The sequence below is a fragment of the Phyllopteryx taeniolatus genome, chromosome 15, assembly GCF_024500385.1.
Source record: "Phyllopteryx taeniolatus isolate TA_2022b chromosome 15, UOR_Ptae_1.2, whole genome shotgun sequence".
Lineage (NCBI taxonomy): Eukaryota > Metazoa > Chordata > Actinopteri > Syngnathiformes > Syngnathidae > Phyllopteryx > Phyllopteryx taeniolatus.
Genome location: NC_084516.1, coordinates 3946986 through 3969865, shown reverse-complemented (window position 1 = coordinate 3969865; position 22880 = coordinate 3946986). Strand labels below are relative to the sequence as shown.

At 43.3% G+C, this 22880-nt stretch overlaps 2 protein-coding genes across 3 annotated transcripts; both read right to left on the bottom strand.

Moving 5' to 3' along the window:
- Positions 1 to 36: 36 nt before the first annotated feature.
- Positions 37 to 7339, bottom strand: LOC133490232 (GRAM domain-containing protein 2B-like). Of its 2 annotated transcripts, XM_061800038.1 has the most exons (13): positions 7205 to 7339; positions 6961 to 7054; positions 4057 to 4126; positions 3847 to 3950; positions 3694 to 3789; positions 3400 to 3471; positions 3054 to 3134; positions 2821 to 2941; positions 2476 to 2571; positions 948 to 1038; positions 756 to 860; positions 569 to 638; positions 37 to 488 (listed from the first exon to the last, which is right to left on the bottom strand). In XM_061800038.1, exons 1-13 carry the CDS (start codon positions 7270 to 7272, stop codon positions 450 to 452), a joined length of 1107 nt encoding a protein of 368 aa, XP_061656022.1. In that variant the 5' UTR covers positions 7273 to 7339; the 3' UTR covers positions 37 to 449. The 2 variants fall into 2 exon arrangements, 1 of the variants encoding a protein (XP_061656022.1); XR_009792134.1 differs by lacking the exons at positions 37 to 488; positions 569 to 638 and having other exon boundaries at positions 814 to 860; positions 2355 to 2571.
- Positions 7340 to 10901: 3562 nt separating this feature from the next.
- LOC133490231 (zinc finger protein 703-like) lies at positions 10902 to 13884 on the bottom strand. Its single transcript, XM_061800036.1, has 2 exons — positions 12913 to 13884; positions 10902 to 12330 (listed from the first exon to the last, which is right to left on the bottom strand). Exons 1-2 carry the CDS (start codon positions 12988 to 12990, stop codon positions 11050 to 11052), a joined length of 1359 nt encoding a protein of 452 aa, XP_061656020.1. The 5' UTR covers positions 12991 to 13884; the 3' UTR covers positions 10902 to 11049.
- Positions 13885 to 22880: the final 8996 nt, after the last annotated feature.

The following is a 22880-nucleotide window of genomic DNA, read 5'->3' as shown; positions in this document are numbered from 1 at the left end:
TTGAGTACCATCTACATATATAACACCACACCAACACTTCTGAAACTCTTTTAATAGACAAAGTCGAGCACAGAACAGAACAATGCATGACCAAGAAAACACACTAAGTGTGTAAAGTTGCACTCAAAATGATTCAACACCTTCTGTAAAGTGTAACTTTACATGGTAGCATATTCAGAAATGACAGATTGGACCTTTTTTGACAAGAAATGTTGATGTAAAAATACATATGAAATAGCGTGGACAAGGCTGAGCTGAGTGATTTAAAAAAATATATACATTACATAAATATAATTTAAAGGCACTTTTTTAAAGGAACATAAAAACAGGAGAAGCTGCAGAGTGTTGTTGTTTTTTTTAAGTGCATAAATACTACTGGTGATTAATACTACATGCATACTGGAGTCACATGGTCCTGAGAAGATCATTGGTCACATCATCTTCTTTTTTTAATTGTCGTCCAGAAGCTTCTGTAGGTTTCTTTGAATCTAAGCACACAAATAGTTACAGCGCAACGCCAAAACAACATTTTAGCTAATTCGACATTTAAAAAAAAAAACTTACAAACCTTCTCAAGCTTAAACAGGCTGGTGGAGAGTTGGCCGAAGATCTCTGCATCCTGGGGCCTCGCTGCGTTTCTGCAAAGAGATTGGTGTTTTGTTGTGTGGCGAATCATCATAATACGCCACCATGCTAAGTGAGACTAGCTTTGGAGATTTAATTATTTTTTTAAAATTCGATCAGGGTCCTCATACCCTAAGTGCACACGATTCCTGGCAGACAGTATGGCGTTCAATCGATGCTCGAGGGCCACCATCTTGAAAGCCATGTAACACGAGGACATTACCAGGATGCCGACTCTGTTTTAGGAGGAAACACAAACGTCTCTAAACAAACCTCGACGACGATAGCGTCTCATGATGCGATGTGGCGAACTGAGTACTCACAAAAACAAATAGATTATCAGGACTGTGATCAAGGTGGTGTGAGGCCAGGCTTTGTCCGCCTGTGTTGCCGCCACCGTAGACTTAGATGGTCCTTTGTGGCAAAACAGAAACAACATGTTTTCAAATTGTGGGCTAGGCCAGAGATCGATATAATTATAGTGGTTATAAAAAGTCTATATACGTCCCTGTTCAAATGCCAGGTTTTGTTATACACAAAAGAGACTACCGTAATTTCTCGTGTATAATGCAAATTTTTTTCTCCCAAAAAATTGTTAAAAGTCAATAGTGCACATTATACATCGGTATAGGGGAAAATGAGAAAAAACTTTCGCACTATATAAATGTATCCCCCCATCTAGAGGTTATAAAAAAAGGTGTACTTTCATTCCAATATGCCACCGCCATCTCGAGATGATGAGAAAGGTGTACACTTTCATTCTAAGATACTACCGCCATCTAGAGGTTATGAAAAAGGTGTAGCTCACTCTTTCATTCCAATACGACAGGGGTACGTAGGACTGTATATATGTACAGTTGTGCTCATACCCTGGCAGAATTTGTGAAATATCGTTTTTTTTAAACACGACTGATGACTGAACAACAACCATCATTCATTTCTTTATGGTTGTTTTGTTTAATGATAATACTTTTCTGAAATGCTAGACAGTTTAATTTGAATCCCATTAAAATTAAATTAAAATGTGTTTCGCCTGGCCCTTCATGTTTTCTTTAAAGAACTGTACCCATCTTACAAATTCTGCCTGGGTAATCAAACATATGAGCACAACTGTGTGCTTTCTCATTTACTAAATAAAAGTAAGGCTGTGAATTTCAAAATAAGAGCAAGTAAATAAACAGAAAGTATTACATGTTTAAATAAAGTGCTTAACTTCAGGACAATTATTCGAAAAAAACTAACAAAATACAGATAATATTTCATGTTTTGATCATATGGGTAGAAGCAAATTCATGCATTGTAAAATACATTATACATAGGTAAAAGGGTTTTCCAGAATTTTGAGGTCAACTTTGTAGGTGCGCATTATACAAGAGAAATTACGGTAAGATGAATCATTTCAAAACGTTTTCCTCATTAATGTGACCTATAAACCTGTGCAACGCAAGTAAAAATAAACAAGTGAAATAATGCGGTGGCGTAAGTGTGCACACCCTCCTTTAAGTGGCTGTGTTTGGAATTAACCAATCGCATTCCGACTCATGTTAAATGGGATCCAGCAACACAACTTCCGCCACTTAAAGTGGATTTGATGAACCCCAAATAAATTTCAGCGATCCTAGTAAACTGCCTGATTAATCTTGGCTTTTATACCACAAAAATCCGCCTTTTGAACAAGGGTGTGGAGACTTCTTATATCCACTGTAGCTCGTGCATGAATCCTTGTGTACCGTGGACTTTTCTGTTATTTGTAGTCGATCTGTTTATGACCATTCTTCAAGGTGATAGTAGCCATGGCATTAACTAAATGAGAAGACTGAAAGACAAACAAGTGTGACAGTGTGACAGTACCGTTCTTGGCTCGGTTCTTTTGGCCTGGTTGGAGGTGGACATCTGCGCGCACCGACACCTCTCGGCTCAGAAACGTGTCAGGGAGGCTTGCGAATTCTGCTTGATGAAACGAAGGAGTGAGAGAGAGAGAGAGAGAGAGAGAGAGAGAGAGAGAGAGAGAGAGAGAGAGAGAGAGGGAGGGAGCGCTTGAATTCTGCTTCCTGCCAGGGAAAATATCACTGGAATCCAAAAACATCCGGACAAGAGTAGCTCTTGTAATGGAAACCTGTTCTAGTACAACTTATTTCAGAAGCAGTGTGTCGGACCACGCAGTGCCTTCACCATCATCCATGTTCCGTCACCCACCGGCCATTTTGGAGCAATCCGGTGTCTGCGATTCGGAGCTGCTACTACTAGTCTCCACCTCCATTCCCTGTCGCCTGTGTCGCACCACGCCGTCCAGATCAGAGAAGGTCTGGGCGAAGTCCTGCCGAGCATGCACAGGAACATATACAATAGGCCTACTGCTGAGAACAAGGGCCCGGCTTTCTATAGATGTTACGGCTCCAAAAAAAAAAACAACAAAAAACATTCCAGACCAGAGGAAGAGACGGCGGGCGCTTGACTCTGAAGCCATTCTCACAGGAGGAGGCCACATGGCTGCCACACGTCTTCTCCACCTGAAAAGTTCACACACATTGTAGCTAGCACGTACAGGAGTTTTATTTTGAGGCTTTTTAAGTGATTTTTTTTTTTAAGTGTTTTTAAAGTATAATGGCAAGTACGAATTTAGAGTTGCGCGCCTTCAGTGCAGTACCAAGTTGTGCCCAACTAAATCTCCAATAATATCGGTAGTCGTTGTTCCCACGTCTCACAGGGCATAGAGAACATTTGCCTGTGAGGCCCAACACAATCCGTTGCGGAACACGTTTTCTTTGAACTGACCTCCAGATGGATGCAGACGGACCTCAGGAACTTGTAGGTGGTGTTCCGGGACAGGAAGGACACAAAGACATGCTGGAAAAAAAAAAACAGTGGGCTCAAGTTAAGATCAACTCACACTGGGGCCATTAGAACAGCGAGCGCTCAAGCCCGCTCGACACCTAAAATCCGCTACGTTTGGCTTTTGTGAGGTTTTTTGAATACTTCAGATAGGTACACAAATTATACTAAATCAAGGTACCAGCGTAATCCATAGAGTCCCACGAAAACTGAAAAAACTCGGCGGTACAATATTACCTGCTCCCGTGTGCTTTCGATCACCAGGGCATTGGGCACCAGCAACGCCGTTTTCGTTTTCTTGATGAATGTCACAGACGCGGCCCGGATGGCGATCTACGGAGGAGTTTTTGAGTTTTTCAGAGCCGATCACCAGGCGAGAGTGCGTCGTACCTTCGTATCCCTGCCGAAGACTTTGGAGTGGAAGCAGATCCAGTTTGGCGAGACGAACATTTTACCCTGATACAAGATGTCTCTCTGCAGGGCGCACGTGTAACCTGGCAACGTAAAGCAACCAACACGTAAAAAATAAATAAATAAATAAAATAAAAAAAAGTCCAGTTCAGAAAACAAGCAGCTTGCTCGCTGAGGCGACGGACGTACTTTGTGTGAGCGCCTCGTCTCTGCTCACTTCCTTGAACAATTTGTGAAACTGCACGTTCGTCTTGGACAGCTGGAAGAAACCAAAAGACTGGAATACTAGCGTCACGCAGTATGAACGCATTCATCCATTTTTCCCAAAAAATTTTAACGTGAAGAATTTAGTTCAGTATGTGAAAATTGGAGCGATCTAACATTATGTTGCGCAGTCGTTTTTGGTTGAGGGATTTAACTGCTCTCCATGAGAGGACGGTCATTGACTGCCGAAACGCGTTGCAAATCATCTTCTGTTGTACGACTGTTTTGGATGATGAATTTCAACAAACGTCCCAACTGCCCTCATGTCTTCCCTCAGGACATCCATCAACCTTCCCTTTGGTCTTCCTCTAGCTCTCTTGCCTGGCAGCTCCATCCTCATCATCCTTCTACCAATATACTCTCTATTTCTCCTCCGGACGTGCCCAAACTATCGAAGTCTGCTCTCTCTAGCTTTGTCTCCAAAACATCGAACCTTGGCTGTCCCTCTGATGAGCTCATTTCTAATTTTATCCAACCTGGTCACTCCGAGAGCGAACCTCAACATCTTCATTTCCGCCACCTCCAGCTCTGCTTTCTGTTGTCTCTTCAGTGCCGCTGTCTCTAATCCGTACATCATGGCTGGCCTCACCACTGTCTTCTCAACTTTGCCCTTCATCCTAGCTGAGACTCTTCTGTCACGTAACACACCCGACACCTTCCTCCACCCGTTCCAACCTGCTTGGACCCGTTTCTTCACTTCCTGACCACACTCACTATTGCTCTGGACGGTTGACCCCAAGTATTTGAAGTCCTCCACCCTTCCTATCTCGTCTCCCTGTAGCCTCATTCTTCCCCCACCACCCCTCTCATTCATGCACATATATTCCGTCTTTCTTCGGCTAATCTTCATTCCTCTTCTTTCCAGTGCATGCCTCCATCTTTCTAACTGTTCCTCCAGCTGCTCCCTGCTTTCACTGCAGATCACAATGTCATCTGCAAACATCACGGTCCACGGGGATTCCAGTCTAACCTCATCTGTCAGCCTATCCATCACCACTGCAAACAGGAAGGGGCTCAGGGCAGATCCCTGATGCAGTCCCACTTCCACCTTAAATTCATCTGTCGTCATTCATCAACTCCTCGAAGTATTCTTTCCATCTATCTCGCACACTACTGGCACCAGTCAACATATTTCCATCTCTATCCTTAATCACCCTAACCTGCTGCACATCCTTCCCATCTCTATCCCTCTGTCTGGCCAGCCTGTATAGATCCTTTTCTCCTTCTTTAGTGTCCAACCTGGCAGACCAGTCATCAAATGCCTCTTGTTTGGCCTTTGCCACCTCTACCTTTGCCCTATGTCGCATCTCAATGTATTCCTTTCGCCTCTCCTCGGTCGTCCCACTTCTTCTTAGCTAACCTTTTTCCTTGTATGATTTCCTGTACTGTGAGGTTCCACCACCAAGTCTCCTTCTCTCCTTTCCTGCCAGAAGATACACCAAGTACTCTCCTGCCTGCCTCTCTGATCACCTTGGCTGCAGTGGTCCAGTCTTCTGGAAGCTCCTCCTGTCCAGTTTCAACCTCATCACTCGATCTGATACTCTTTTCACCTCCAAGACATTCTTAGCCAACTGTTCTTTTAAAATAACCCCAACTCCATTCCTCTTCCCATCTACACCATGGTCAAATAATTTAAACCCTGCCCCTAAACTTCAAGCCTTACTGCTTTTCCACCTGGTCTCCTGGACACACAATATATCAACCTTTCTCCTAATCATCATGTCAACCAACTCCCGAGATTTTCCTGTCATAGTCCCAACATTCAAAGTCCCCACATTCAGTTCTAGGCTCTGTGCTTTCCTCTTCTCTTTCTGCCGAAGAACCCGCTTTCCACCTCTTCTTCGTCTTCGACGTCGACCCACAGTAGCTGAATTTCCAACGGCGCCCTGCAGATTGACGTGGCGGACGTTGTTAACCCGGGCCACGACCGATCCGGTATGGAATTTTCTGGATGAACGCTCATATTTGTTTGGCAAAGTTTTAAGCCGGATGCCCTTCCTGACGCAACTGTCTGCATGGGACCAGCCTACAGTTTGCACTGGCTTGTGCATTTATAAATACATACATATGTGTATTAATAAATAAAAAACCCTTTAAGCAATGGATATTTGAACAAAAACAGTGCAGCAACACATCGAGACAGACAAAATAACGATAGAGGTCTTGAGCCTCTGTCAAAAACGATTATTATTACTGCAGCTTACTGAGTTTATAAGACACCGTCTTCTTTGTGTACAGTAGAGCTCCACATATATTTGTGGTTTGGCATTTGCGAATTCAGCCATTTGTGGCTTTTTCTGGGCAACATACCCACATTTTTCACAGAAACCCCCACTTATTTTTTTCTTTTACCCACTCCCCCACTTATTTGTTTTTTTTTCAGATTTTTTTATGGCAAATGTAAAAGAGCTTCAATTAGTCACAGATTTTCATTATTCGCTGAAGTCCATTGTATTTATTTTGTTTGTATCGTACTGCCATCTAGTGGTCAACCAGAATAAACGGTGCAATGTCAATTCGCATCTAAGCACAAAAGCATGACGCACAAACTGTTTAATTCCTTAGTGTTGTATGCATTTATAACGAACAATACTGCAAAGTGCTATTTTTCTCATTAAATAACACAGGCATTTCGATTTATCTCAATGGCTGATTTCAGAAATTAATCATTTGAGTTGAGAGCGTAAATTGAAAAAAAAAATTGTAAGTCAAGGCACCACAGTCGTAATGTGGAGTACTAAATTCCGGAGGTGCTGAAGGTAACATCCGGGTGGCTGGGAACTCGACTGGTGATTGGTGGAGTAGCAGGAAGTATCGAAATGAACCCACCTGAGTGGACGGCGACTTCTTTCCCTCAGACTTCGACAGCGGGAGGTGAGTGGGCCTCCTCCGGCAACACGAAGCGTCGTTGTCCGCCTCACAACTGCCACAAAATAAAAAAAAACATTAAGGACTTGTATGTGACTTGGAATAAACTACAAATCGAACGCATCTAAAAAAAAAAAACGAATCCAAGTGAACCAGAGGCTAGCACCGCACACCGGGATTTGAGCTGCAGCTGTTCCGAACTCACCTACTCCCGCGGGGGTACTCCATCGGCCGGCCCGGCGGAGTCGACGGTCTCTCGCCTTGCTCGCCCATCACCACCGTGTGCTCTTCCTCCCCCGCCGCGAGGAGGCATACGAGACCCTCCGGGGGTCCAGAGCCTTTGGACCGAGGGGAGAGATTGTGGGAAAAGTCGCTGGATGGAGGAGGAGGAGGAGGAGGAGGAGGTACCGGGGAGGAGTCGGAGGTGAGGCAGGGAAAGGGGAGCGAGAAGCCGGGAGCGCTGCTGGGAAGGAAGGGACCGCCTCCTTATCGGTGACAAAAAGAACGCCACAACTCAATTCCTCGTCATTTCATGAATTAATTCGACAATTTTTCACAAGTTCTAATTACTATTTAAAATTGGGAATCGCACAAAATAACAACAAAATGATTTTTTCCCCCCGACTTTTTGAGCCACGTCGATGTGATTGACCGAGATGTCCAGCAGGGGGCGGCAGCTTCAATAACATTCAATATTCACCTCTATTATAATATCACAGGTTTAGTTCCCGAATTAAGGTCAACGTTTAAAACAAAATAAATTGTTTCAATTAAGTGTATGCAACTCAAAAGCAAAAGGGTTTCAAGACAGGACAAGAGTTTTGAGACATGGTTAAGGTTTCAAATTAGGGTTTTAAGTCAGTGTTAGGGTTTTTAAGTAGGGCTTTAAAGCGCTTTTAGTGACATACTAGGATTTACAAAGTATGGTTCCAAGTCAGGGTTAGGGTTTCAAATTACTGTCTCATATCGGGGTCAATAAGCCTGCGTTTGTTTTTTTAAAATAGTGTTTCACGTCTGGGTTAGGGTTTCAAGGCATGCTTTGATTTCAAAGTGGGGTCTGAAAATGGGGATAGGGTTTTAAGACAAGACTAATGTTTCAAATCAGGGTTTCAAACTAGGGTTTTTGAAATGATCAATATGTGACCCAAAGTTTCACCTTCATAGAAACGCACGCACACAAAGAGAAGTCCAAAAATAGCTCTTTGTGAGTGGCTAAGATGAAAGTTGTGTTTGAACTCGTTAGCTGTCAACAGGGTCACTGATGGTGTAGTGGTACACTCGCCTGACTTTGGTGCAGGCAGCGTGGGTTCAGTTCCCACTCAGTGACGGCGTGAATGTGAGTGCGAATGGTTGTCTGTGTCTATATGTGCCCTGTGACTGACTGGCGACCAGTTCAGGGTGTAGTCCGCCTTTCGCCCGAAGTCAGCTGGGATAGGCTCCAGCGTCCCGCGACCCTAACCAGGATAAGCGGTGTTGAAAATGGATGGATAGCTGTCAACAGGAACAAATCAAGAATGGAGCGCCATGGTTATGGGTTTCAAATTACGGTTAGGTTTTCAAGATAGGGTTGGAGTTTCAAAGTAGGGTCTAAGGCCGGGGTTTGGGTTTCAGGGTTAGGGTTTTCAGCTAAATACTTGGGTTTCAAACCAGGGTTTGGGTCTCAAAGTAAGGTCTACGACATATTTACGGTTTCAAATTAGGGTTTCAAGCTAACGTTAGTGTTTCGAACCAAGGCCGAGTTTGAAATTAGATTAAATTTTTAACTCATTCACTGCCAGCCGTCCCAGTTAACATGGATATTTGACTTCTAAAGCCGTTAATGTGTTTTAAGTAAGGGTTTCAAATTAGGGTTTCAAACCAGGGTTAGGGTTTTCAGCCAGGGTTCGTGTATGTGTGATGTTGCATGATTTCCATGTTAAATGAGTCAAGTTCCATGTTTTTTTTGTGTGTGTTTGTTTTGTATTTGTGGTGGCGTGTAAGTGATGACAGCTTCATGCTGGTTGCGAAACATCACGACACACATCTGGGCACCTCTTGTGTCGGGCACCCCACATACACGCACGCACTCACGCATACAGACACTCAAAGGCCTCATTTGTGGGCACAATGACGGATGGCGTAATAAAGACTGGAGACACCTCCTAGCAAGAACAAGAAGCATTAAAAAAAATGGGGGCTTGGGGGCGCGGGAGGATATCAATTTGAAAATGTAAATTAAAAAATGAAATACATGTTTTAAAAATAATCATGTAAAATACTAGTTGCCCCAAAAAATACGTTTGTGTATATCTATAGTGTAAATATGAAATAGTGATGTCAAAAATTAAGCCAAATAATAAACTATAAAATAATGATACAACAATAATTGGAAAAGAACATTGTTAGGCCTAATACACTTCTGCAGTCGCTGTGTTTGTTGTTAAAAAACTTCTTTGTATTTGGGGATTAGCGTATTTAGCCTATTTGTATATGTCGCTTGTCCGTGTGTGTTAAAAGTAGCGGTTTTATGAAGGTTTGTAGTTACTGTAACATCTATGCCAATTTTCGTCAGCCTGTCTATGGCGTCTCACTTTATGCAGTATGTTAGCATTAAGCCAGCGGAGTTTCGTTAGACAAAATTCTATAGTTTGGTTGATCATTTTGGTGTTGAAAATATACAGTTTGATTCTCTTTTGTCGCATGTGTTACTGTTCAATTTGTAATGAAGTAGCAGTTGTTTGAAGGGGTTATAATTACAGCAGTATCTATGCTAATTACAGTTAGCCCGTCTATTTTGTTTTGCATTATGTGTTAGCATTAAGCTAGCAGACTTTCCTTAGACAAAATTATATGATTTGGTTGAACGTTTTGGTGTTTAAAATATACAATATTTGATTTTCTTTTATTTGGCGTGTCCGTTTTTAGAGTGAACGCCAACTGGGAGTGACAAATGTGTTTTAATAAGTTTAAATGTGTTTAAAATATGTGAGAGGGGTATAACTGTTATATAGAAAAATACAAATAATAAAAAGTTGGTATGGTCTATATTGCAGATTTTCACCGATCGTGGGTGGGTATGGAATGTATCCCACAGAGGTTCACTATATTTCTAAATTCTTTTTCTTACAGTCTGGGACCACAAAGGAACCTTAACCGCTAACGTTGACTGATATGGATCTGATACCCATGAGGAAATCCAGCTGTGATGGTCGTGTGACTAACAAAGAGACGCTTGATGGAATCTTCCCACGTGTCCTTTGGAGACCGTTCATTCTTGACACACAATGGAGTCAGTGTGTGTGTGGGCGCACCGGTCGCCGCCTTGGGAGGAATCTGCGATGAAAAACTGACGACGACAGAATGGGAATCGTAAATTTGATTTATTTAACAAAATACAACCCATGGCGCAAAAATGTCTCGTGCGTTCCGAGAGACGTGACGGGATTGGACAGTCGGTGTGGGGCCTTCACCATGATTGGTGTTCATAATGATAAAAATGAAAAAAATGCATCACAACAAAACGTGACATCACCGTCTTCTCTTATTGGTCACATGCAGAGGTACTTAAGTAGAACTACAAGTACTTATTCAGTACAGATTCAACTGCCTTAAAATATAGCGTACAGGTTGAAATGTTCGTAGTACAAAAGTAACTAACCAACCTTCCTGTTTACATTCTTGTAACCAATAAGAGAAGACCCACCAAACCATCATTGTAACATTAACGGCAAAAAATGTATCTGGGCCCCAAACGTGATGCTAATGCTACAGGCTAGCACCACTGTTAAGTGTATCGTGGCATCCTTAACATAATTGCTGCATTTATGAGTTATCCTCAATCTGGTAACTCAAGGTGTGGTGTTTAAAGTTTCTTATGTTTCATTGGGAAGCTAGGTGCGAGTAAATTCCAGAGAGAATCCAAATAAAAGGTGTGAAAGTACAAGGATTTATTTTCACTTTTTGCTGTTACATTCCAATTGCATTGGGGGCCCAAGTGTTGAAGTTGTATACATGGATTTCATTAGCCAACGAGGCAGAAAAAAAAAGTGGCAGAGTCCCTACATGGAGGCGTCATTGGTAGCCCATAGTGGATGCGGGTCCCAGTCTTTGGTTGTAGAACGCGTAGTGCGGGTAGTATGGGCCTGTGGCGGGCAGAGAGTGCAAGGAGACGGCAGAGGGTCCAGGCGGCAAATAGACTTTATTACTGTAGGGTTGATAGCGAGGGAATGCCAGACTGTGCGGCGCTCGGAGAGAGCCTACCGGACTGCTCATGTGGGGCAGGTGCAAGTGACAAAAAGCGGGTCCCGAGGACGGCGCCTTGGGGTCCGCCTCGACGGCAAGTGCAGCGTGCGCCCGGAGGTGAGCCAGCAGCTCGTTGGAGGCGGTGAAGCGCTTGTCGCACGGACCCCTGGCTGACTCCCAGTTGCATGTGTGGGGGAGGAGGTCGCTCGGGAGTATGCAGGAATAGAGGGGGTGCGTCGGGTGAGGGGCATACACCAATGGGAAGCTGGACTTGAAGCTGGAGGGCTCGTGGATGCAGGGGTTACTGCTCATGTGGGGCACACTCGGGCAGCTGAGGCAGTAGGGGTCCCGGCACATGCCCTGCATGAAAGACGGTGGCGAGGCCCCCGTGAGAGGGCTGGAGATGGGGTGCTTGGGAATCAACGGAGACGGGTAGCCGGCATGGGCGCCCACCACCGAGCCATGGTAGACCACGTTAGACGGGAGCACGGGGAAGAGAGGGTGAGCCGCCTTGTAGGGAGAAATTGGCCTAAGGCGTCCCGGGCCGGACTCTGCTTTGTCACTGTCGGAGCCCGTGATGCAGTTGGCGCTAGCTCGGGCGTGGGCAGAGTTGGCGAGGCGAGGACCCTCCGAGGTCGGCCTGCTTGCGTCAATGTCTTTTTTGGACTGTCCACCGCCCCCACCACAGCCGCTACTCGTGCTGCCCGGGCTTTCAGTCTCATGCTCGCTATCTGGCGAGTAGCCCAGCGGGTTGGGCGGCACGCCACCCGACTGTTGACTGGATCCCTGCTCACCGCAGCTCGGCGAGAACGGGTGGGCCGCGTAGGACGCCGCATTGGCGGTGTTCCCGCGAATGCTGCTGAGGACCCTTAATTCCACATCATTCGACAAGATGCTCCTGCTCACTTCATTGCCACCGCCTCTGTAGGCAGCCCCGCCCCCTTTGTGGTAGGGCTTGAAACTGCACTCGTATGCCGAGGAGGGGCGCTGTTCTCCCCGCTTCAAGCCAGAGCGAGTAGTGCTTTCCTTGGAGGAGGCCGGAGGGTCCGCCTTTCCGATCTGCGAGCATGTTTGGGCCAGCAGAGCCAGCGGACTCTTCTTAGCATCCAGCTATTTATTCCACACACACACACAAAAAAGAATAATAATTTAAATATTGCTTTAATATTTTGGATTTACACAGTTCATGTGCAGAGCAACATCTTTTTTCATAATAAAAATATATATATTTAAAAAAAAACATTCATTTATGACCCAAAAAACGGACAACCAAAGTAATGTTTTATATATATATATATATACACACACACACCTATATATATATATATATATATACATACATATACACACACATACAGTTAATATACACATTAAACCATCATGATGAAAATGTTAAATATTGTTTAAAAACATTTTTTATGAGAACCAAGCATTTAATTTGATTATTTATATTTACAATGCATATACTCATTCAAAATATATATTCTATTTTTTTTTTAATAGAATTCAGTTTACTTTTATTGCATATTGTTTGCTTCGTTTACACTTTTTCAGCAGGAAAGGAACTACAGCAACACACACGCGCCCGATATGTGTACCGTGTGTATGTACAGTATTACAATGAGCTGCAGCACTTTTCTACATTTGTTTTTGTTTTGTCGTTTACTGTAAAGGCGAATTAACGATGTATACCTCGATGGTGACAGGGGCGGCCGTGAGCGGTTGCAGGTATTCCGCGTGGCTCAAATGCGCCGTGCGCGCGCTCAACATGTCGATCACGCACTCGGCTCCGACCGCTCAGCGGCTGCCCGCGACTGGGGAGACTTCATCCGACCCGACAATCCCGCCGGTTCACCTCCCCGGGTGCAAAATCCTCCGGGATAAGGACGAGTGGAAAGCGGTGGCGGGTGTCGAACGGGTCCAGTGTGGAGTTCCCGACGAGGTCCACTCTGCAAGTCTGTGCTGCGCGGACTCCCGCAGCTCACTGAGGCAGGAGTGACTTCCAAGCGGGCGGGTCGATACAGGTCTCAATAACAGGCGCCCCCCCCTCCCCCTCCCCAGTGTCGATACTGACAGCCATAACAATTTGCTTGAAAACACGGCATGGTGGCGAGAATTCGCACTTTGATCGAAGTCCTGAAAACTTCGGATCGATACTGAATCTTGCAGCATCAGACCGGTATTTCCGGGTCAGGCTTGATTTCCTTCTTAGCCACTTTGTTCACTTGGTCGATGATGACGACGACTGACAATACGGATTATGATATAAATGCTCTGGTGTTGCATCATGCTGTTGCAAAAGGTCACAAACCAATGGATTTAAGAGTTTTATGTGTCTTTTTTTTTTTTTAGATCAAATATAATCCAGATCTGATCCTGCTTGCACATTAGGAAGCAATTTAAAATTCTGATGAGAATCTGCACAATGATGACATCATTAAAAGATGATGTAATTCAGGACAAAAATTAAAATTCAGATCTGTTTCAGATCAAGCAATGTAAACGCAACATGGAAAATGACGTCATCAAAATGATCAAATTTAGGGAGGTAAATTGTGTCACGAATGAAATTTGTGAAAAAAATGTCAAAACAGTTTTAATTCCGATCTGATCCAGATTGCACATTTGGAAGCAATGTATACGCAACATGTAAAATGTCAAAACTTTGTAACTTGTTGAATTCAGACCTGATCGCACTGATGAAATACTAAAAATTATTCAATTTCGGGGGAAGGGGGGGGGGGGGGGGGGGGGGGGGAATTGTATAACAAACTTAATTTGTCCAAAAAAATGCCTAAACATTTTTTAATCCCCAACTGATCCGGACTGCACATTTGGAAGCAATGTAAATGTGACATAAAATGTCAAAACTTGTGAAATCCAGATCTGGTCACATTGATGACATCATCAAAATGATGATTGTGTGTGTGTGTGTGTGGGGGGGGGGTATATTGAGTTAAACTTGTCAAATAATGTCCCAAATCAATTGTTGCTGTTTTTTTAAATGTATTTTACGATACAGCGCAGCCTTTCCCCACACAGCCCATTCAACACCTAGACAGAGTTTTGGCGCACCCCAACACATCCGTAGCACAACCCCGGCAGGCTTTCCCCTTGTGATGAAGGGCTTTCACTCGCAATTTTATCACAGCTCGTAATTCTTTTCCTTCCTTCCCAAAAACAAATGGGATCGCGGCAGCGTGTATTTTCCCCGAGCGGACACATTTACGACACGTTTACGAGCCGCCTGCGTCGTCGGAGCAGCGGGACACGGCGGGACGCTTTCATGCCGGGAAAAATCTGACAGGGATAATGATTGCCTGGGCAAAAAGTGGTGCCTTTTTAGGAGGGGGGGAAGAAAAAAAAAAAGAAAGAAAACTCCCCCGGGTGACCCTCAATTTATAACGTCGGTTGAAGCTGGCCGGGTCAAGGCCGCGCATCCCACAAGGGCCACTGGAACAAGTCGTCAATGGAAAAACAGCACGATGAATACCAGTAGACGAATAGCAATGCTGTTCAAATTGTTTGGTCAAATTTGGTGTTGTATCATATCATATTCATATCTTATTGCAGGATGTCCAATCGCACCGCACGTCAACACCGACATAGTTGGCGCACCCCTGCCCCTGTCACCACAACACCTACAACCCACCCAAAAGTTTTTGTACAGCTGTTTTCCACGTTCCTCACGTCCACACCACAACAGAGTTGGCGCACCGCAACACACCCAAACCCACCCTGCCGCTGCCAATAAATAAATCCAAATAAAGCGTGTTTAGCATATTGCTATGTTGATTTTATGTCAGTCAAGAAGACAGGCTCAATGGCAATAGCTGAAGTTATTATTATTATCATTTTTATTTTTTTTGTGAAGCCAAAAAATTGGGAAACATTTCCAGTCCACGGTTGACAGTACTGCTGAGCCAAAAGCACGTCAACCAAGTGGGATCAAATTACAAGCGCAAGTCAAAACCTTCCCTTTACATTTCAGTCGCGCACCGCCAGCGGTTTGTGAACGTTCCCGTTCTTCTTTCGGGAGGCTAAATGCGGTGCAAAAAGAACATTGCTAGCGTATCGTTAGCATCACGTGCTCCGCATCAGAGTCAGTGACCATGACACGTCTAATCTGATTTTCTGTCATGTGCTGCTTTTGCCAATTTGGGACACTTTCAGACAACTTCCATTCACCCCACCACAAAACAACACAGCCACCAAGAAAAAAGGACACAATCAAAAGAAGTGGTAAATATTGCAAAGGCGTGAAAGGCGTTCGGGTGATACGCGGACGTCTCTGGCATTCCTTAATCTGGATTAAATCAAATGTCATACTGGCGGTAAAACGTACGCCGACTCTTTTGTTTCTCTCTCTAATCTCTTAAACACAAACTAATGTGCGGTAGTACTGTACACTATGTATATTTTACTCCTTGTAATACAGTATGTGTTTTAATGAACTTTTCTTTTCTTTTCACAGTTAATTGTATTCGGCTCGGAAGCGTTGATTTTACCACAAAAGAAATTACACCATACACTCAAAATATGGCAAATTCTGCGCCTCCATGCACTGAATCTGCAATAGGTGAACCCCAATATAGAGAGGAAACCCTGTATTAGCATGGTAACCAGCGTTGATATTAGCTTTTTCATTGGAATTTATTATGAAAGGTGAATTATGTTTGGTGGGTGTATATTAGCATGTTAACGAGCGTTGTTATTAGCATGTTCATGGGTCTGTATTCTAAAGGGTAGATTAGAATGTTGGGTGGCTATATGAGCAATTCCAATGAAGTTGGGACATTGTGTTAAAATTAAATAAAAACAGAATACAATGATTTGCAAATCATGTTCGACCTATATTTAATTGAATACAGTACAAAGACAAGATAATTAATGTTCAAACTGATTAACTTTATAATTTTTAGCAAATAATCATTAACTTAGAATTTTATGGTTCCAAAAAAGCTGGGACAGGTGGCAAAAAAATACAGAGAAAGTTGAGGAATGATCATCAAACATCTGTTTGGAACATCCCACAGGTGAACAGGCTCATTGGGAACAGGTGGGTGCCGTGATTGGGTATAAAAGGAGGGTCCCTGAATTTTTCAGTCATTCATAAACAAAGATGGGGCAAGGTCACCTCTTTGTGAACAAGTGTGTGAGAAAATAGTCAAACAATTTAAACAACAAGGACAATGTTCCTCAACGTACAATTGCAAGGAATTTAGGGATTTCATCATCTACGGTCCATCATATCATCAAAAGGTTTAGAGAATCTGGAGAAATCACTGCATGCAAGCGGCGAGGACCAAAACCAACATTGAATGCCCGTGACCTTCGATCCCTCAGGCGGCACTGCATCAAAAACCGACATTGATGTGTAAAGGATATCACCGCATGGGCTCGGGAACTCTTCAGAAAACCAATGTCAGTAAATACATTTCGGCGCTACATCCGTAAGTGCAACTTGAAACTCTACTATGCAAAGCAAAAGCCATTTATCAACAACACCCAGAAACGCCGCCGGCTTCTCTGTGCCCGAGTTCATCTAAGATGGACTGATGAAAAGTGGAAAAGTGTTCTGTGGTCCGTCGAGTCCACATTTCAAATTGTTTTTGGAAATTGAGGACGTGGTGTCGTCCGCGCCAAAGAGGAAAAGAACCATCCGTACTGTTATGCACGCAAAGTTCAAAAGCCAGCATCTGTGATGGGATGGGGCTGTGTTAGTGCCAATGGCATGGGTAACTTACACATCTGTGATGGCACCATTAATGCTGAAAGGTACATAGAGGTTTTGGAGAAACATATGCTGCCATCCAAGCAACGTCTTTTTCATGGACGCCCCTGCTTATTTCAGCAAGACAATGCCAAACCACATTCTGCACGTGTTACAACAGCGTGGCTTCGTAGTAAAAGAGTTCGGGTACTAGACTGGCCTGCCTGCAGTCCAGACCTGTCTCCCATTGAAAATGTGGGGCGATGGAGACCCCGGACTGTGCAACAGCTGAAGCTATACATCGAGCAAGAATGGGAAAGAATTCCACCTCCAAAGCTTCAACAATTAGTGTCGTAAGTTCCCAAACGTTTATTGAATGTTCTTAAAAGAAAAGGTGATGTAACACAGTGGTAAACATGACCCTGTCCCAGCTTTTTTGGAACGTGTTGCAGCCATAAAATTCTTGAAAGTTATTGATTATTTGCTAAAAACAATAAAGTTTATCAGTTTGAACATTAATTATCTTGTCTTTGTAGTGTATTCAATAAAATATAGGTTGAACATGATTTGCAAATCATTGTATTCTGTTTTTATTTATGTTTAACACAATGTCCCAACTTCATTGGAATTGGCGTTATACAATGTTTGATGGTTATAGTAGCATGTTAGCTAGCGCTGTTATTAGCATGTTCATGGGACTGTATTATAAAGGGTATATTAGAATGTTGGATGGCTATATTAGCAGTTTAGCTAACGCTGTTATTAGCATGTTCAAGGGGCTGTATTATGAAGGGCATATTAGCGCTGAACATTTTGTGCTTTGGAGTTGAAGCAGAGTGCAACACCGCTTTCAAATGGTCCTATATTGTGTGTTACCTCCTGCAGGGCGTGCACAAGCTTTGCCCCCCCCCCCCCATCACCCCACCACACACGCTCGCAACTTTTCAAGACCTCACAGGAAAATTTGAGTTCAGTCCTCTCAGGTGCTTCTTCGAGCATGAACTCTGCAGGCATGCACCTCTTCGGGAAGGTGGCGTGAGGGGGCGGGGGGCCCTCAGGGGGTGTGCAATGAGGAGAATAAATAATACAGATTTGTTTTCGGGGGGTGGGGGGGGGGGGGGTCTCCAAGCAGAGGTATTTGCGCACGTGAACCAGGAGTGTATGATATGAACCACGTGACCTCACCAGCATCTCCAACCAGATGTTCTGCTTCCTGTGCCAACATGGCGCCAACGCCCTTTATCCGCCTTTTCCTTTAACACAGAGATCACTATCACAACACCAGATTTTCACACAAGAGTCGCGGCATCCCGCGGTTAGTTCCAGTGGTACCTCAATTTACGTGTTTTATTCGTTCTGTGACTGAATTGACTTGGTACTCCTCTGGTATTACTTCATAATTGCACTCAGCAGTTTGCCTTATTCATAAATGCAACAACGGGACAACGCCGTAATTTCAAGATGGCCGCACCCATGAAATCAGGCTTCACCTCCCGCAAAAAACATCCTAGAAAATGAAGTTCAGAGATAAATAAAAGACTCAAAACTTAACTAGTGGGTGCCAGTGCATCTGCATGCTAGTATAAGCCAATGTTGTTGTCTTTCCTGAAATATTGATAGACTTGACAGATGTTTGGATTAAATCACACATTTTTTACTTCACTCTACTTCAAAATGACAAAACTTGAGGGGGCCCACTTTAATTGTCAGTAGCTCAAATACAGTGAACCCCCGTTTAACACGAGGGATTCATTCCAGGCCCACCGGGATCGAATGTGGTCAAATGTCAAAATCTGACAAAACTGGTAAAAACACGTATCCAGAATAAATAATCAGTCCCGTATAAATTACAAAAATAAAAATCGCCCAGGTTGTATTGCAGCCATAAAACTGTTCAAATGGAGTTAGCCCACTTTAGTTCTCATTGTACATATGATTTCTTAGTTTTTGTATTCATAATAAATTTGCAAAAAACAAAAATGTAAAAAAAATTAAAACGTGTTGCACAATGCCGCCAATTTTAGGGTGTTGTGTGTAAAAAACCAAATGTGGGGAAAAAATGAATTTGTTTAATTTTGGAATAACAAAATCGTGCACAGACAAACACACACACACACACACACACACTCTCTTTCTCCAGCTGACCTCTTTAACTCGATGAGGCCAAATTATACCCGCCGTGCGTTTTGAATGGCAGGCGAGGCGGAGAGATGAGAGGCGAGGCAGCGTCCGTCGTCGTCAGCACGTCGCAATTAGTTTACAGCCGTCTGCGAAAAAACTCCAACCTCCTGCCACCGCGACCTGTCAATTACGCGCCCCGACAGCATTCTTGACTCGTCTACTGTTTGTGCGGTTCAGAAAAACAATCACCGTCTGATCATGAAGAGATTATCGCAAATACGCCTTAATTAAGATCGCTTGTGTGCCAAGTCTCGACTGTCGCGTTGGCTTCTCAGCAGGAAGACAAGCCAACGAAATGCCCTTTGTGCGTCAAATGCCGCTATGTCCTGCCCGCACGCAATGACGAACAACCAAATGTTTCAAATTTATTGTCATCCGTTTCTCTTGTATTCATGGTTCCAATTTTGTCCGCACTAAAATTTGAGGAAAAGTTAGCTTTTAAGGGATGCCTCAAAACCAAAATGGCACATCAAAAACTCTCACTTCTCCCAAAAATCAAAGCAAAACACAATTTCCCCGATGGGATTAATAAAATAATCTACCATTTGTATCATATCATAAAACTTTCACACACCAAAAAAACTCACTTCCACAAAAAAATTATCCCGCACGCCAGATAACTCATGCATCCCAAAAAACTCTCACACCCACCCCAAAAAAGCCCTCTCTCGCACATATTTTTGGCCTACACGGGCACCTCATAAGTGGACACAAGATTTTCACTGACAAACAATTACGGCGGAAAACTATCAAAGACAGGGGGGGGGACAGGAAAAGCCACGGCGGCGGCCATCATTCACTCGCCAAGCACATGTGGCTCTGACGCCTCCGAGCCCATCGGAGCCAATCGAGGACCCGTAAATCTATCGCGACGGGAAGCGAAGACATAAATCAGTGCCGCAGATGAAAAACAGACGAGCGAGGGAGAGTTCGCGGCGGGGCACAAAAACATTCCACTGGGCAGTGGCACCCGCTTAGAGCGTGACTTGAAAACGCAAGTACAGTCAAACCTTGCCCACTTGTCTACTTATGTCCTGCTATACTTGTTTCCTAGTGTACTTGTATCCTATTAGACTTGTGTCCTGGTGGACTTGAGTCCTTGTGGACTTTTGTCCCGGTTTCATTGTGTCGTCACGCGGACTCGTTTTCCGACAGGGAAGTGCTAAATCACACATGAAATATGAAAGAGTCCGTTTGAAAGCTCCCGTCCTTCAAAAAGGTGGCGCAGACAGGAAGCGATCATGACCTCACTTCCAGCCTGGCGTGAGGGAGAGGAAGTGGACGAAGAACACACCGATAGCGGCAACGGAATGCCAACTTGTTGTCGTGGAAACAGCGATGACAGCTTTGTCGGTGTCGGAAATGACTTTTTTTTTTGTTTATGTTTTTTATACGCACACGCTCACTGTGTACTCCACTTTACCCCGTTTAGCGTAAAGTACATAGCTTTTCTTCAATTTAGAGACAATAATGATTCAATCCCATTACGATGTGATACGATTCACTCCAATTACGATATGATTCATTCCAATATGATACAATTAACTCCAACCACGATGCGATACGATTGACTTCAATTTCAATATAAATTAATCCAAATACGATACGATCCATAAATCCATTACGATACATTATGCTACATTCCAATTACAATGTGATGCAATACACTCCAATTACGATACAAAGCTATTTAATCCAAATATGATCAAATTCACTCCGACTACGATACATTATGATTCACTCTAATTACAACACGATTGAGTCCAATGATGATACAATTCAATCCATTTAAGATATGACTCACTCCATTTTAAAAAACTATACGAGTCACTCCAATTATGATACGGTTCAGTGCGATTACAATACGATTCACTCAAATTACAACATGATTCAGTCCAATCATGATGTGATAAGATTGATTTCAATTACGCTGATTTAATCCAAATGTGATACGATTTGCTCCTGTACATTACGATACAGTCCAATTACGATACTATTCAGTCCAATTATGGTGCAATATGAATAACTTTAATTACAATTCGATTTAATCCAAATATGATATGATTTGCTCCAATTGCGATTCACTCAAATTACAATAAGGTTCAGTTCAATTACGATACAACTGACTCTAATGACAAAAAAAATGCTCCAAATGTGATACAATTCACTCCAATATGATACGATTCACTTAAATTACAATGGGATTGAGTCAAACAATGTAATACGATTAACTTCAATTATGATTCGATTGAATCCAAATATGATACAATTTGTTCCAATTGCTATACATTATGATTCACTCAAATTACAATGCGATTCAGTCCAATTATGGTGCGATAGGATTGAGTGAAATTACGATTTTATTTAATTCAAATATGATATGATTTGTTCCAATTACTATACATTATGATCCACTCTAATTGTATGAGTCACTCAAATTACAATGCAATTCGGTCCCGATTGACTTCAATTACAATCCAATTTTTAATCCTGGTTCGCTCCAATTATGATACAATTCTTGCCACGATGACGGACGTCAGTGCGAAGCCAAGAGGAACTAACACTCGTCACTCACTCGCCGCTGGGAGGAAGGTGGAAGCTTTGACCGAAGCCGTAGAGCGAGGGAGAAAAAGAACATCAGCGGTGGCGACCTTGGCAGCCTGGAAGCGACACTTTCCAGGGGAAAATTCAAACAGGAATATTTGATCCCACCGCCCTTTGCCACAATCTTATTTTAGGAACTGTGCCTTACCATTACCACAACTCGAAACGGGATGTTCTCAAAAGTCAATGTTTACAGTCAGTTCTTTTCCCAGTGTGGTCTCCACAAAGCAAACACAAAGAAAATGTCCGTGTCAGCGTCCAATTGAGCCGCTGAGAATTAGAGTGGGCCAACTAAATTTTTTGTCCATTTTTAAATTAAGTGTAGCGTATCAAGGTTTAGTTTCGATTTTTACATACTGTGTGAGGCGAGTCCATCATTGCTTTCAACACTTTCCCTGATTCCTCAGTGCAGCACTGGGCCAAGTCCCATTTCTAAGATTGCCGCACCCAACTAGGCTTCACGTCCTGCAAAAACATAGTAAAAATAGTTTAACTAAACATACTGTTACCATTGAGGGAAAACTGAAGAAGTTTAAAAAAAAAAAAAAAAAAAAAAAAAAAAGTGTGAATAAGGCCACGCATAACAAAATAGTGAGCCATAGCACCACGTTAAAATGGCCGAAGAGGAAACAAAGACAATATTTGGGACATCCAGATGTCCAGAAAAGTCGTTAAAGGAGGTTGTTAAAGACGGCTGAATGTGCGTGCGATTGTAGTGATTTATGGCCACCGTCTTCCTCCGCCAGCAGTTTGTCTCTCGTAGCGCAGACGAAGAATGGCTCGCTGTCAGCTCTTCCACCTCCAGTCTCAAATGACCTTTCATTCCTTCTCTTCTCCTTCTTTCCTTTCGCTATCTTATCTTCCCACACGGTCTTCCCTTGCCATCCGAAATTTGCTGCTTCAACCCTGATATTTGTGGGCCATCTTTTAGCATACGCCTGGATTTCTTTCTACGCTTTCTAAATTGGAGGTTTTTTTGGTTTTTGGGTGAGAATCTGGACAAAAGTCCTGACACTGCGATGGATAGTCACTGTTTGATGGCGCAAGCACAAAAATGCCATCCATCCACCAGTCAATTGCTACTCACGAATTCAGTTATTTGCAGATTTTATTTTTTTTCTTACAATCTAGAATTAGAACCTATTCTCCGTTATTCGTTGAA